Here is a 17,258-nt window from a genome sequence, read left to right as displayed (position 1 = left end):
ACAGCTGATAAACACCTTTAGTAGCGTGGCACAATACAAAATCAATTCCAAAAAATCAGTTGTCCTCCTATACAGAAAGAATAAGGAAGCAGAGAAGGAAATCAGAGAAGCATCACCTTTCACGATAGCCACAAATAGCATAAAATATCTTGGGGTAACTCTGACCAAGGAAGTGAAAGATCTATTTGAGAAGAACTTTAAGTCTTTGAAGAAAGAAATTGAGGAGGATACCAGAAAATGGAAGGATCCCCTTGCTCTTGGATTGGGAGGATCAACATAGTAAAAATGGCAATTCTACCAAGGGCAATTTATAGATTCAATGCAATCCCCATTAAAATCCCATCGAAATTCTTCACTGATCTTGAGAGGACATTACTCAACTTTATATGGAAAAACAAAAAACCCAGGATAGCCAAAATAATCTTATACAATAAAGGAACTTCTGGAGGCTTCAGTATTGAAAACAGCTTGGTATTGGCATAAAAACAGAGAAGTCGATCAATGGAATAGAGTAGAAGACCTGGATTTTAACCCACAAACCTATGAACACCTGATTTTTGATCTTCAACAAATGGTGCTGGAAGAAGTGGTTGTCAACCTGTAGAAGAATGAAAATAGATCGATATCCATCGCCATGCACAAAACTCAAGTCCAAATGGATTAAAGACCTCAATATCAGTCTAAACACAGTGAACCTGATAGAAGAGAAAGTGGGAAGTACTCTACAATATACGGGCACAGGAGATCACTTCCTACATATATCCCCAGCAGCACAGACATTAAGGACAACATTGAATAAATGGGACCTTCTGAAACTGAGAAGCTTCTGTAAAACAAAGGACACTGTTACTAAGACAAAAAGGCAACCCACTGACTTGGAGAAGATCTTCACCAACCCTGCAACAGACAAAGGTCTGATCTCCAAAATACACAATAAACTAGACTTTAACATGCTAATTAACCCAATTAAAAATGGGGCACGGATCTGAACAGAGAATTCTCGACAGAAGAAGTTTAAATGGCCAAAAGACACATAAGGTCATGCCCAACCTCTTTGGTGATCAGGGAAATGCAAATTAAAAGAACTTTGAGATATCATCTTACACCTGTCAGAATGGCTAAAATCAAAAACACCAATGATAGCCTGGAGAGGTTGTGGAATAAGGGGCACACTCATACATTGCTGGTGGGAATGCAAACTTGTGCAACCAGTTTGCAAATCAGTGTGGTGATTTCTCAGGAAATAAGGGATCAACCTACCCCAAGATCCAGTAATACCACTCTTGGGAATATACCCAAGAGATGCCCTATCATATGACAAAAGCATTTGTTCAACTATGTTCATAGCAGCATTATTTGTAATAGCCAGAACCTAGGAACAACCTATATGCCCTTCAATGGAAGAATGGATGAAGAAAAATGTGGAATATATACATATTAGAGTATACTCAGCGGTAAAAAACAATGACTTCGCGAATTTTGCATGCAAATGGATGGAAATAGAAAACACTATCCTGAGTGAGGTATCTCAGACCCAAAAAGATGATCATGATGGGATGTACTCACTCATAATTGGTTTCTAGCCACAAATAAAGCACATTGAATATATTTTTTGTGATCCTAGAGAAGCAAAATAAGAAGGTGAACCCAAAGAAAACCATATAGTCATCCGCCTGGATATGGGAAGTAGACAAGATTGCCGAGCAAAAACTGGGAACTTAGGGGTGAGGTGGCATGGGGCTAAGAGGAATTGGGGTGAGAAACGTGATAAGGGGAGGATTGGGGAGCTGGGGGAATGGAATGGGATGGAGGAATGGGATGGTTGGGACATGGGAGCAGAGAAATATATATCCTAATTAAGGGAGCCCCCTTAGGGTTGGCAAGAGACTTGAACCTAGAGGGGCTCCCAGGTGTCCAGGGAGATGTCCCCAGCTAGTACCTTGGGCAACTGAGAAGAGGGAACCTGAAATGACCCTATCCTATAGCCATACTGATGAATATCTTGCATATCACCTTAGAACCTTCATCTTGTGATGGATCGAGATAGAGACAGAGACCCAAAATGGAGCACCGGACTGAGCTCTTAAGATACAAATGAGGAGCAGAAGTAGGGAGAACATGAGCCAGGAAGTCAGGACCACGAGGGGTGCACCCACCCAGTGTGACATTGGAACTGATCTATTGGTAGCTCACCAAGGCCAGCGGGACTGAGACTGAATAAGCATGGGATGAAACCGAACTTTCTGAACATGGCAGATAATGAAGGCTGATGAGAAGCCAAGGACAATGGAACTAGGTTTTGATCCTAATACATGAACTGGCTTTGTGGGAGCCTAGTCTGTTTGGATGCTCACCCTCCTGAACCTGAATAGAAGTGGGAGGACCTTGGACTTCCCGCAGGGCAGGGACTCTGGACTGCTCTTCATTCTCGAGAGGGAGCGGGAATAGAGTGGTGGGGAGGTGGAGAAGGGGAGTGGAGTGGAGGGAGGGGGCAATGTGTGGGAGGAGGGGGAGGGAAATGGGAAATGGGGAGAAGGTGGGAATTTTTTTCTTCAACAACTAAAAAAAAATCTCCATACAGGGGAAAAAAAAGAATCTAAGCTGTGACATTCCCAGGTCAAAAACAGGTACTGTGAGCTTGTCACTCCCTGTCCAACATGGTGAAGCCACTTGTGACTGAATCAGTTGTGCCTCTGAGCTGCAGAGTGGCAGGCTGCTCTGGATTTTGGCTTCACCTCTCTCCAATTTGGTTATAGAAACAGAAAGCAGGACATTTCTTTATAATCTCATTAGCTTATTGCCATGTAATAGAAACTCTTTATTTAAACCTTTGCTATTGACATGATTTTTTTTATGAAATTCAGAGAACTACAACACACTTCCAATTAATAATTGACCAATTTCTTTATTACCTTGTGTTAGTGGACCTGGCAGACCCATATGGGATCAGATTGTTATAGACAAAGCCTATTCTTGATTTATCTTGCACTTGGATGAATAATAAAGTCAATTCCATATCACCTGGTTTAAATTCAGCAGTTTCTATATGCCAGACAACTCTTTCTGCAAACTGTGAATCAGTAACTATATTGCGAGGTTCTTTAAAATCTCTTAGTACCATAAGAATAGCATAAAATTCTGCCTTCTGGACAGAAGTATAAGGGCTTTGTTCTCTCTTACTTAATTCATCTGATTTGTAACATGCCTTCCTTGATTTGTTTGCATCAGAATAAAATATCTAGGTTCTAGTTATTGGTGCATCATGTACAGTTTGGGGGAGAATCAAAGAAATTCTCTTTGCAAGGTTAAGTCTATTACTTTTGAGATAATTGCTACTAATTTCTCCCCAAAAATCAGTACAAGCACTTTGCCAGGGTTCATTGTCTTCCCATAACTTTTTTATCTCTTTAGCAATAAAAGGCATGATAATCTCTGCTGGATCTTTTCCTGCTAATTGACAAAGTCACAATTTACCTTTTATAATTAATTCAGAGACTTTTTCCACATAAGATTTTAGCTTTTTACATGGTTTATATAGTAAAAAGATCAATTCTAAGATAATATCATCTCTCTGCATAAAAATTCTAGTAGCAGAAATTCTGGAAGGCAATATGACTAGAATACAATTAAGATTTAGCTTCATCCTATGCACATGTGGCCCCTGTAGTTTTTCCTCAACAATCTTCAATTCATTTTCTGATTCAACTATTAATTCTCTGGGACTATTTAGGTTCTAATCACCATCTAAAGTTTTATTCAAATGAACTATTAGATCATGTGTTATCCCGACAGCTGGTCATGGACTGAAGATGTCTCCCAATAATCTTTGAAAGTCATTAAGTGTCTGCAACTGGTCTCTCCTATTTTATGCCTTTTGTATTATAATCTTCTGCAAACTTATTCTATAACCTAGGTAAATAATAGAATTTCCTCTTTGAATCATTTCAAGGGCATTTTGTAATCTCCATTTAGGTAAGACTTTCTTTACTTCTTCAAACATTCTTCAAAATTATTTGTATTTCAGTCAGATAACAAAATGTCATCCATGTAATGGTAGATTATTGACTTAGGAAATTGCTTACATATTATTTCCAATGGCAGGCTCATACAGGGTGAGTCTATTGAGTATTCCCTGTGGAAGGAGTGTCCATTGACATCTCCTATTAGGCTGAGAATTGTTGTAAGTAGGCACTGTGAAGGCAAACTTGTCTCTATCCTTTTCTTGTAAAGGTATAGTGAAGAAACAATCCTTTAAATCAATAACTATGTGAGGCCATCCCATTGGTAACAGAGAAGGCAGAATAATTCCAGATTGTAGAGGGTCCATTGGTTGAACTACCTTATTGACAGCTCTTAGATTTGTCCCCATTCTCCATTTTCCAGATTTCTTTTTGACAACAAATACAGGAGAATTTCAAGGGCTGGTAGTTTCTTCAATATATCAATCACCTAGTTGCTCTTGTACCAGGTGTTCTAAAGCATGCAGCTTTTCTTCAGCCAGAGGCTGCTATTTAACCCATATTCATTTCTCAGCTAACCATGTTAAAAGTAGGGCAATTAGTGACTCTGAATGTTTACCCATTACCTTGGATGGCTGACAACCATTGTCTATAATATCTTCTAATATTTTTTCCCAGAAACATGAGTTTTGGGGGCACAGGAACGGTAATTTAGATATTCAATTGCTGCAATAGGTTAGGACTCCACAAATTCACTGCAATATAAGCTACATATGGCCTTAGTCTTCCTCTCTGTCCTCCTTGCCCTAAGAATTCAACCCATCTTGTGCTTTGTTTTTCCTGAGATAGTGTTCCAATTTTTAAAAACTGAATGTCTAACTCTTGAAGAGGCCAATTTGGAGGCCAAAATTTTGGAAAAATGATACTTACATCTGTACCATGTTTAGTAAGCCTTCAATAAAAATGCCATGTATACACACTCTTAGCTTTGGTCATTTATAGAAGTCTGCCAGAATACTCATCCCCTCTGTCCTACTGTAGATTTTGACTCATCCTCCACATTTATTCCATAACTCAGACCAGTACTGTATTTTTTTTACAAGAGGCATTGGATTTTAAATATTTTTTTTTTTTTTTGGCGAGACACATTCTCCACAGTAACTGGGAAAGACTAGACCACGTTCATCATGAGAGTCTACAAGAGGCCTGTCATAATTTTTCCCAATGGTATCATGTCACCTTGTCTATCTTTCATTGACCTACATTCATTGGTTCAATTTTGGCCTTTGCCATAGCTCCTACAAATACCAGAAAGCTGAGTCATCCTATTCCTGCTGTTCCTAAAGGAAACATTTTTCCTAGAAATCCCTTGTCTAAAATACCTTCTCAGATAGTCCATTCTACCACAAATAAATCATTTGGTATTTTAATGTCTTATCTTAACACTGGACATTGCTTTTCCTACTCAATCTTAAGTACCTTAGTCAAGTGTCTTGACATTCATTGTATGCAAGACTCACTCATCCATGGGTGCTGATCTGATCTTTAAAGTCCCAATGATCCTTTTGTATTGTAAGTTGGCATTTTCATGAGCCAAAGATTCAATTACATCTGGCTTCTGTGTCAGTTACCCTTATTAATACAGCATTTGTTAATCTTTGTAAAAAAAATCTCTAAAAGTTCTCTCTGACCCTGTTTAACTCTAAGATATTATTCAAATCTCTTTATTAATTCTTATATTCTATCACAAGCCTTTAAAGCATCTGTGCTACATAGGGACAAAATGTGTTAATCATAAGAGCTTGATCCTGAGGATCAGAGTAAAGTTCCTTGCCTAGAATTTGTTCTAGGAAAATCTCTAGACCTTTTGCTTTTACATGTTACTCTAAAATTTTAGCTTCTTCCGTAAAATAGTACCCCCAAAGCAACTGTGGTCCACTTTCTAGGACTGCTGAGATTAACTGGGTCCAGTCTTGTGGTGTTTCTTGGTTACTAGAAGCCCATGTTTTTAACATTTCCTTAACAAATGATGAATGTAGTCCATAAGCTACAATTGCTTGTTTAATTTCCTTTAGATTGGTCATACATATGGGCTCTCAAATGAATATTTTTGACAATCTTAGTGTATTTGGGGTGAGATACTCTTTCTGATGTTATTATCAGAAAGGCTGGAAGAACTCTGGGGAAGCTATCCTGGTGGTTTTTTCATACTGATGAAGCTACATTTTGTCTTTGTACTTTTTGTCCCTAGTCATCAAATTTGATAAATTCCTCAATATCTTCAAATCTATTTACCATTGCCTTATGTAGAATCTGGATCTCCTGTACAGAGTTCTGTTCTAATGCCCTCATTGAGGATTCCAAGGTATGAAGTCTGTCCAGTGGAGATAATGTCTCATCCTTGGACATAATCTTCATAGCATGCATATTATCTTCCTGGAGCAACATTCTATAAGTCAATCTGTCATACTCCTTTGACAGAGTCTGATCAATATATTCAACTGTATTAATTATCTCAAATAATGTTTCAGCATTCGCTGTCATTGATTGGGTTTTATGTGCCAAATAGACTGTATCCTTATCCAGAGTGCGAAATTTTCATTTTAATAAATTAATATCAGTCTGTACCATTTCTAAAAGGACCTTATTCTTTTTAAAATTTATTTATTAAAAAATTTCACCTCCTCCCCTCCTCCCATTTCCCTCCTACTCCCTCTACTCCCTTTCTCCCTCCCTCTCCAGTCCTAAGAGCAGTCAGAATTTCCTGCCCTGTGGGAGTCCAAGGTTCTCCCTCCTCCATCCAGGTCTAGGAAGGGGAGCATCCAAACAGACTAGTCTACCACAAGGCCAGGCCATGCAATAAAATCAAAACTCAGTGCCATTGTCCTTGACTTGTCAGTCAGCCCTCATTGTCAGCCATATTCAGAGAGTCCAGTTTGATCACATGTTCCATCAGTCCCAGTCCAGCTGGCCTTGGTGAGCTCCCATCCATCTGGCAATGGATGGAGATAGAGAGAGAGACCCACATTGGAGCACTGGACTGAGCTCCTAAGGTCCAAATGAGGAGCAGAAGGAGGGAGAACATGAGCAAAAAAGTCAGGACTACAAGAGGTGCATCCAAGCACCATATTCTTAGACCTATTATCAAACCATATTTTTAAGGAAAAAATGTTGAGGACAAGACTAATCCCCAAAATAAAAAATAGTGATTTAGGAGGGAAATCATATAAGTCTTGCAAATCTCATACATGGTGTAAATAAAGAAGTTATTGAAGCCATGGATGGTTAGGTTGTCTGACATATTGCCCTTTTAAATTATAAACTTATAATTTATATTTCAAATTATGAATTTTGTGGTTGAGTTTGAGCTGGAGAAGGGGCAATAACCATTACCTGGCAGTAGGTGTCATGAGACACCTATAAAACAAACCCAGTGGGACCTAGTGGTGTACTTGGAGTCACATGGCTGGTCTGAATCTGATTTTAGAATGAAATGCTGAAAGATAAATTACAGACTGTGTGTTGTGCAGATGTCCCAAAAGCACTCGAATAGCAAATGCAGACAAATTGTAGAACAGATGGCTCAGACCAGGGAAGCCTGACTTTTCCATAGTGCACACTGGCAGGAGGTAAGCAGTGGGCACGTGGAGACTTGAAGATGTTCTGAGGCATGTAATGAGAAAACATAAAGAACCACAGCTGATCTGTAGCAAGAAATCTGCTGCATGAAAATTCTATATCCAAATGAACTGCTGGCTCCATGCACAGGCCATGGCTGAGGCAAGGTGAGGGAGGACCCACACTAAGCCAGGCATGCTCTGAACCCAGCAGAGGATGGGTGGCACTCAGAGCCAGGGATTCTAAAACCATTGGTTGGGCGCCAGATGAAGATGGATGCTTAAGTCACACACTAACTCAGAAGAGAGGGATATTTATTTAGGGTTAGACTTAAAGATCACTGTCCTAGATATCAGTCCTCTGCACAAACAGGAACAGAGTCTAGCAGCTGGAAAAGAGAGCCAGAAGCAAGAGAGTGAAAACATGCTTTACAGAGGCATTTATAGTATAAGAGACCAAACCCAAGTGGGCCGGTATCTTAAATACTATTGGCTGAAAAAGCAGAATGTGCTCCCACAGCACCTTGACAAAGACACATATTTACAGTATACAAAAAGATTATTTTACAACAGGACATACAGCATTGTTTTACAATATAAGGGATTTATTTAGGAGGATTTATTATTGTACTTTACAAACAGAAAACACTGACTAATGGAAACTTTATGAATAGATATATGATCTCTGGACATCTGGAAATCTTTCTAACTAGGGCTTACAGAGTATATAAATGGTTATAGTGTCTAGTGTGTGTGTGTGTGTGTGTGTGTGTGTGTGTGTGTGATGTATTGTCAGGGTTAGTTTTCTATTGCTGTGATAAAACGCTGTAACAAAAATTAACATGGAAAAGAAAGATTTTATTTTGTTTACAGGTTACAATCCATCATCATCAGGTGAAGTCTAGACAGGAATTAAAAGCAGGTGACTATGAGCAGGAACTGAGGCAGACTATATGGAAGAGTGCTGCTTCCTCATTAGCTCCCAATGAATTGCTCAGGCTGCTTCTTTTTTATACCATCCAAGATAACCCCTGAAAGGTTCGCAATATCATCTATGAGGTAGGTCCCTTCACACCAATAATTAATAAAAAATACCCTGAGTATATGCCTGGAAGAAATCTAATTGAGACATTTTCTCAATTGCAGTTTCTTTTCCCAGGTGACATTAACTTGTGCCACACTGACAAAATTCTAACCAGGGCACATGTTTTCTTATTCTTGGAGTATAGTCCAGAATGAGGGCAAGAATTAACCAGTAGAGCTACCTGAACTGAAAGGCAAGTTTGAAGCTCTTCAAATAATTTTTCTTCAGGATGTTAAGTAATGGTGTTTGAAAATCAGTATACAGGTATGTTGGTAAGAACAAAGAACATGGCAGAGTCACAAGTACTGATTTCTGATAAATAACAAAATATTTTTGAGAAATTGTAGATTTTTCTATGAAGTTCTAGAGATGCTGTGAAATTCTCAGGACCAAAATATACCTGAATTTGAATGAGGGCTTGCAGTGAACTAGGTGAATGGAAAGGAAATCTTTTAACTAGAAATGATACACAACTTCAAAATCAATAGTACTTAGTTGATTTATAAAAAGAATAATGGCAGCCCTTCATTCTTTAAGAATTCCTACTATATGAAGGTTTGATGCCTAAAATCAATGTTTCTACTATTAATACAATTAGATGACAAACAAAATATTAAATTACCATAACCTCGAGGTAGTTTTAATCATTTCAACAACCCATTGGAAAACAAATTTCTAGCAGAGATATTTACATATTAAATGTGTAGCACTTTCATGGCAAAGAGTAGTGGAAAATTACCTCTATAAATGTTTTTTAGTCATCCAGTCTGATTGGTTTCCTCTGTGATGAGTAACTGACAACTTTCAATTTATGGATTTGGACTAATTGATTTTTTTGTCTGTCGTGTACTTTGAGTCACAAATATTACACATGTTTCTGGAAAGATTACTTAGAGAAGAATAGAGTGGAACAATGTCAAGTTCTGAAATTTTATTTGGAAACAGCATTATAACCAAATGGAGCTTAACATATTTTCCCTAAGTTTTTGAAACATATTTGCTACATAATCTTTGAAAATGTACTTTGGAATATACGGTTTAAACTCTCTCATTTTTTGGTTAAGTTGAAGACTCAAGTGGAAAGCAGAGTAGTATTATTTTCACTTGCCCAAGCACAAACAATGCAGTACTAATCAGTGGCTCATGCCACTATAGCCACAAACTTCTCCAGGAACAGGAACTCCATGACAGCTCATTTTTGCATGACAAACATTAAATATTATGGAGTTAGCATAATATTTCTGCAAGCCAATATTTAAAAATAGAAAAAAAAGAACCAAAAATTCTCTAAATCAAGTTCTGAGCTTTACTGTGGGCAGGTCCATCACATTCACTTGATTTCACTACTTTTTCGATATAAGAATTATTTTAATGCAATATTTTCTTAATTATACATAGTTATTCTTGTTACTACTCTCTCCCCTCCTCCTGGAATACCTTCCCCCCATCTACTCCTCAGAAAGTGTAAGAATGGGAAGTCAATGAAGTCAGGCACATAACTTTGAGGCAGGATTAAGGTTCTCCCAGCTTTCACTAGTTCTGATCAGTCTATGGATGTATTTGATTCATATAGATTTTTTTATTGACTGTGAAATAACCTAGAGAAGGACAGGAAGACCTAAGTTCTAAGCCTTAATACTTTAGAATGGTGAGTGTGTAACTTAACCAAGTCAGTACAGCATTTGTGGACACCAATAAAATTGGTGGCACCAAATCATGTTCAAGGGTTTTCTACCTGGTTCTAAACTGGGTAATATTACCATAACTAGAGAAACATAAATACTTGTTAGGAGACTCTTTTTTATTAGAATAATTGATTAAATTTTTTATGGCATTTAGAGCACATGAAATGTAGAATAACTGACTTGAAATATATAGAAAAATGTTTTCAGTTTGGATGCTCAACTTACTAGACCTGGATGGAGGTGGGGGTTCCTTGGACTTCCCACAGGACAGGGAACCCTGATTGCTTTTCGGGCTGGGGGGGGGACTTAATTGGGGGAGGGGGAGGGAAATGGGAGGAGGTGGCGGGGAAGAGACAGAAATCTTTAATAAATAAATAAACAAACAAACAAACAAACAAAAGTTAAAAAAAAGAAAAATGTTTGAAATGGGTCATTGCCACTGCAACCACTGATAAAAACTGATTTGAGAAATTTAAGTAGGACATCAGAATTCTCTTAAATATCACTTAATTTGTGAAATATGTAATCTCATCTTGCCTACATTTCTGTATGCCCCTACTGATTTATACTTTATTTTCCCCTGGATCTCAGGGATATTACTTTATTATAATCATTTTCTTCTTTTTATATCTTCAATCTATTCAACCTGTGTGCATTAGGACATTTTCTCATTTTTTTTCTATGTCAAATAATCACCTTCTTGAATTCCATTATTGTCTGGTTCTGACCCCCTTCTTCCTCATTCTCAGGAGCCTTTCTCTCCACCAGTGTCAGAATAGTAGTTTCTTAAATATTTGTTGAAATAGACCATCTTGAACTATAAAAAGAACAATGCTCATAGGCTCTGTAGTTTCAAAGCATATAGCTTTATTATGTAAACATCAGGAGTCATCATACAACATTCCACTTCAAAACAGTTGTGTGTATATTGCACACATATAAACATATGAATATTTTTTAATTTTCAATAAATGACAACTTTTTCTTTTTGTATGTAAAGCATACTCCAAATCAGTTTTACATATATTTTTAATTTAGTATAACTTTATGTTTCCTCAAGGGTAAGTATGTACTAAAACTATTATGTAGGCATTAATGTTTTTGATTCCTTGTTAGTTTTTGGTCAAAATTAAAACTTTAATTACTTACATAATGTCTTAATGCCCTCTACTTATCTCAAGAATCACCTCATATCCCAAGTAAATAATCCCAATGGAACTCAAGAAACACTGACTTGAAATAATTACAGTTTAAAATTGGTTAAAAACACACACACTGAACTATTTAGATAACTGAAGTGTTTGCATCTCTTCTTAGCTGTGTTTCAAAGCAGGGATACCACATTTTGATCTTTTAATATGTACTTTAAAAATAAATTCAAATGACATTAAATGTGTTGATGTATTTTGATTCTGAATTTTATAAAATGTCTACAGAGAAATCTACCAAAGTTAGAGCCAGTTGTTTCTCACTTAAAGATGAAGCTATCTCCTGCCTCAATTTGTTAAAATACATGAGATCTCCACATTTTACAGTTTAGATAGTTAGTGAGAAATAGGTCTATATGTGGCATGAAATGAATAGTTATGATACTTACTCATTATTTAAGATTGAATCTATGGACACCATCTGCAATATACCAGAAGATGAAGTATCCAAACAATTGTGGGAAGAGTCAAAACTATACCAAAACACAAGTAGAGGGCAGCTATTTCTGTTCAGTCATAATTTTCTGTGGAGTTAAATTCAACAGCCTTGTCAAAGGCTCATAGACCAAATTATTGCTGTTTTGTTAGCACAATAAAAGCTCCTGTCTTTCTTGTGATTATAATCTTTTCTTATACTGAGCAATAAAGGTATGAAGTTTCCTGCAATTGAATAACTCATAAAAATGAGTTGAAATTTGTTTAGTTTTGGCAAGTAATAAAAATATATAGTGAAGTGTTACTTATTTTAAAATATTACTTTGGAGATTGGCAGAAATTAATTTTCAGAAACATCTTGAAGTCCATGCTATTTCCTCATTTATACATATTGTGTTGTTATTTTATTGTTCCATTGTGGAAGAGAAGATTTGAATCTAGCTATATGAAAGTCAGTTTATCTTTCAATTTTCTTATACTGAGAATACCATCAGATGCTTTCAATATACACCTGCCCAAATATGACCAGTCTGTATTATTTTATATTAATCATCAAAGGACACAAAACACTTAAATAACTTTTGTTTATAAATATAGAGATATAAGATTAAAGTTATATTTATAAATAAATATTGAAAATTACTTTTATATAACACCATGATCACAGTAATATGCCCAATAACTATGTAATTTATGATTCAGTTTTCAAGTCACTCAGCTCTATAAATGTAAGCCACAATTCTATCTACATACAATATACTTAACAAAAAGAAGAAAATGGACAGAAAGAGTAGAAACTAAGTCTGTGACCTTATAGTCTTGTAAATCTTTGATTAATGTTCTTCCTATAACTGATAGACTACCTTCATACCCACACAACTTATTTACTATTTTCTATTTACATTCATGTAGCTATAAATATATGCTGCATGTATTTTCTATATTTACAGTATATTTACATCTATGTATAACACATATTTTGTTTTTAAATTATCTCATGAACATGCAGATGAATCTGCACAGTATGGTGAAAACATACTTATTTGTCTTGAACAATATTTTAATTTGTGCAAAAGTGAAAAAATATCATACAGATTAATATTCTTTCACTAAAATTTCACCTTTTATGCTGCACCTTTTGTAGTTTACAAATAAACCATGAAATGTAGTTCATTCACAAACTGAAATTAATTACAATGTTACAACAAGGCATTACTGAGGCTTTGATTCTTAATATAATTGAAGTCAGTAGTCTTTCAAAACAAAGACATTAATATGTTATTGTTAGTTCTTTATGTGTTTACTTTTGAATTAGTCATAAAAGCTCATGCTAGTCAAATGCTGTTTGTGTATAGTAGTAATAATAGCTGTTTCATTTAGTTTTCTGGAAGAGTCTTTTTCAGAACAACTTCTGAAGAGACTAAAATCTACAATGTTTCTGGAAAGTTTTTACCCTATAGAAAAGGCTGATGGTATGTGAGGCAAAATTGAGAAGGAATAATTTTAGTGGATGCTCAGGAGAAATAACTGTAAATGCAACAAATGTTTTAACTGCAGCTCCCAAGACTTCAACCTCTCCTACTTCATGAACAACCTGAAAATTTTTCACTTCTTTAAAACAGTGATTGTACTCTTCCATTAAATATCAGCTGTGGTCCTCCATTGCTCATGTTCTCTGTCATTTCCTGTTAGCAAAATAATATGAATGAATTAAAACTCACTTCAGAGTAAGACATTGATAGGCTTAGTAGAAAAGCAGAGATTACAAGTCATTGAAGAGCATTTTACAGGGAAGGACAACGATTGATACTGTTGTTGTGATTTAGGAAATAAAATTTATTGGAGTCTTAAATCACATGAAAATTTTGAACTGACAGCCCAGGATTATATACACAAGGTATACACTATCTTTTCACATGCCCATATTTCCCCTCTTTACTTCAACTCACTTTTGGAATTAACTAACCCAGAAAGAAGATGCCTAATTGACCAGGTTTTGCCAAAAACACAACTGCTCTGCCAATCACATCAACAAAATGTCAAAATATTCTACAGGTGTTTATAGAAAAATTAAAAACTGTGGAGCCTTTTGTTTATAAACTGAAAGACATTCACAGTGAGACAAATATTTGTTTTGAAAAGGGTTTAGAAATGTGGCCCAAACTGCTGTAAAACTTGAGTGTACCTCAGAGTTGTTTCAAACTTGCAATCCTTCTGCCTCAGTTCTCTGAATGTTGATATTCTAGGTGTAAATCATCATGCCTAGACAGGAAATTGTTTTTAATGACATCATTTACACAGAAAAAGCAATGGGGGCAATGAAAACGTGGGGCATGTTTTAATGTTCTTGTTACTACGAAATAACAAAAATGTGCTTGTGAAGATGTAAGTACACAGACAAGAAAAAGTAACATAGAGAGTTTCATTTGCAATTATAGAAAATATTTAAATTTTAGGTTATTTAAATTCATATAACTTATTGACTGTTTTTGTTTGTTAAGTTGGTTGGTTGGTTGATTTTTAGACAAGGTCTGATATAGCCAATACTTGGAAGAAATTACTATGTACCTGGGGAATGGCCTTAAATTTATAATCCTCATGCACATATTTGGAGTGGGAGTAACCCAGGCATGTGTCATTTGCCTGTCAGTAAGATGCTTGAGCTGCTAGGTAACCACTCTACCAACTATGCCACATTGCCAGCCCCTATTCTTTTTTTTTTTTTTTGATTTTTCGAGACAGGGTTTCTCCCTAGCTTTTGGTTCCTATCCTGGAACTAGCTCTTGGAGACCAGGCTGGCCTCGAACTTAGAGAGATCCGCCGGCCTCTGCCTCCCGAGTGCTGGGATTAACGGCATGCGCCACCACCGCCCGGCTGCCAGCCCCTATTCATTAGCTATTAGGTCCCTCATTATATGAAAAGAAGTCTTGAAATCAGAGTCCCGTTAACATTTATAATAGTGTTATAGATAATATATTATCTGTATATAATTAGCAATATATATATATATATATATATATATATATATATATATATATTAGCAAAATTGTCCTTTATTCAAGATTGAAAATTCTATACTTCAAGTTGACTTTCTGAAGGACAGCAAACACATTTCAAGTGAAAACTCCTTGTTTCATATTCTTCTGCTTGATACTCATTTCTATTTTGTTTCTGTTGGGAAGGTTTCTAAGGAAGGCACAATAAAGCAGATATAGAAATGTAAGGGTTATTGGGCTGGTGTTAAGCTTATAATGATAAAAAACTGATTAATGAAAAGATTAACCAAACTCAATTCCCAAACTTATAAAGTTTAATGAAGCACATTTTCTTCTTTATTCTGCTAGGAGAGAAAGCAAAGTTCTGGGTTTTTTTTGTTTGTTTGTTTGCTTTTTGAGACAAGGTTTCTTTGTAGCTTTGGTGCCTGTCCTGGAGCTACCTCTTGTAGACCAGGCTAGCCTTGAACTTACAGAGATCTGCCTGCCCCTGCCTCCCAAATGCTGGGATTAAAGAACTGCACCACCACTGCATGGCTGAAAAAGCAAACTTCATAGTAAGGGCATAGAAATAAGAATTTCATCTGTCATTTCCATTCTCTAAGAAGAGTTCAAATGAAAAACAGAAAAGAAAAAAAATGCCTAATTTCCATAAAACTATAATATATGTATATATTATGTATATAATATAATATGTAAGGTTTTTTGAAAAATGCTTTCTAACATCTTACAAATTCAAGAGTTTTCTTAACTAAAATCACTCAGTCTCATATACAGTAAAATTACTGAGAGAAACTATAGGGAAGTTAGTTTTAAATCGATGAGTCTCATCATTTCATTTGCAAATTGGCTTTTCCAATTTAATAAGATCATACTTCTAATTTAGCCGAGAAGACTAGAATATCTATAAAAAATACTTCCTTCAAATGGACTGAAAATGTAACTTTCTGTATTTTCAGTTAGGATCTTTGATCAATCCAAGAGCCTTGACTGTTGTTAACAACTAGAAATGTAATAGATCACCTAATTTTACCAATAGAAACTTTATATACAAACATTTTACTATATTAATTTTAAACTTTGATTATCTGTTCATTCAATATTATTATGACAGAAATACACAGTGTACCTTTATCAAGACTAATTTATTATTAAAAGGAAAATTTTCATATGTGAATGATGAAACTGAGTCAGAATTGTGATGCAGCAGAGAATAAAGAGAATTATGATTGATCCAAGCAGAGATGTGCTTGAATGTTTAGAGGCAGAGTGAATAATTGAAATTCCCCATGAACTTAGATGTTGTAAGATTCTGCCATGTAGGTTATATCTGCTCCTCAGAATAGCTCTCCTGAAAGGGATACTTTGAGGAACATACAGCATCAGTCCAGATTGATCGACTGGCATCATGGCTTTCTAAAAAAGGCAGTGCTTTCTGTAGCACCATTCCAACATAGTAACTCCCTAGAAGTCAGCATACCTTGTAGGTAACTCTGGTGTCAGGGGCACCATCGGACAGCTGGGCAAGTCGGTTATTTCAATAGCTCTCAATCTCTAATGTAAATATAACAATTATACAATAAATATCAAACAAACATATACAAAGAAGAGTTAGCATAAAATTAGCATAACATTAGCATAAAAATAGAGCATAAAGGAGCATCTATTACAGTATGTACTTATCTTCTATTTTAATTACCTATATGAAGACATTAATTTTTCTAATATAATGTCAAATCTTTTATTTTAAATTTACAAATATGCCCACAATTACTTCCTTGGGAAAGCAAATGAGAATTGCTTTTCCTAATGTATAGATAAGATATGAAAGGAAGCCAGATAAACTACAAAGTAAATATTTATTAACTTTAAAATAATATTATAAAGAAATATGCATAACTATTACTACTATTTCTTTAATGCTATTACTGTAGAATTTTATTTTTAAGAAATAAATCAAAATATAATTTGCCCATTGATTTAGTTAATTAAGTTTTACAGATGTTTATCTCTTCCTCAATAGATGATGTAACAGGAACTGAGTTTGGAAATGTATACCAAATGCAATTGGAACACACAGCTCTTTCTATACTAATTGCCTTTTAATGCAACTAATATTACTTTCTGTTTGAATTGGCTTCATAATACAATTACGCAAACAGCATTGTGTAAAATACAGAAATAGCTATCCAAATATGCATGAAGTTTAGATGAGAGCTCAATGAAGCTTTGTAAGTATTGTAATATCTGCACTCATAGACAAGGCTTATGTCACCT

The 17,258-nt window shown here is 35.6% G+C and overlaps 1 protein-coding gene across 5 annotated transcripts in view; it reads right to left on the bottom strand.

Annotated features, from left to right (window-relative positions):
* Nucleotides 1-11,215: 11,215 nt before the first annotated feature.
* Tmem196 (transmembrane protein 196) overlaps nt 11,216-17,258 on the bottom strand; it is a 101,109-nt gene continuing 95,066 nt past the window's right edge. For 2 of the 5 annotated variants that reach the window (XM_041639018.1, XM_041639019.1), the window contains exons 4-6: nt 16,462-16,535; nt 14,174-14,250; nt 11,216-13,673 (exon numbers count right to left, since the gene is read on the bottom strand). In XM_041639018.1, the coding sequence (XP_041494952.1) occupies nt 14,208-14,250; nt 16,462-16,535 (117 nt within the window). In that variant the 3' untranslated portion in view covers nt 11,216-13,673; nt 14,174-14,207. The remainder of the gene's footprint in view (nt 13,674-14,173; nt 14,251-16,461; nt 16,536-17,258) is intronic. The other 3 variants (XM_041639021.1, XM_041639022.1, XM_041639020.1) reach the window with 2 other exon arrangements.

Source organism: Microtus oregoni, unplaced genomic scaffold, assembly GCF_018167655.1.
Source record: "Microtus oregoni isolate MIOR12 unplaced genomic scaffold, Mior012 000056F_ref0000123, whole genome shotgun sequence".
NCBI lineage: Eukaryota > Metazoa > Chordata > Mammalia > Rodentia > Cricetidae > Microtus > Microtus oregoni.
Note: the sequence above shows the minus strand (reverse complement) of the source record. Positions and strands in the feature narration are given on the sequence as shown.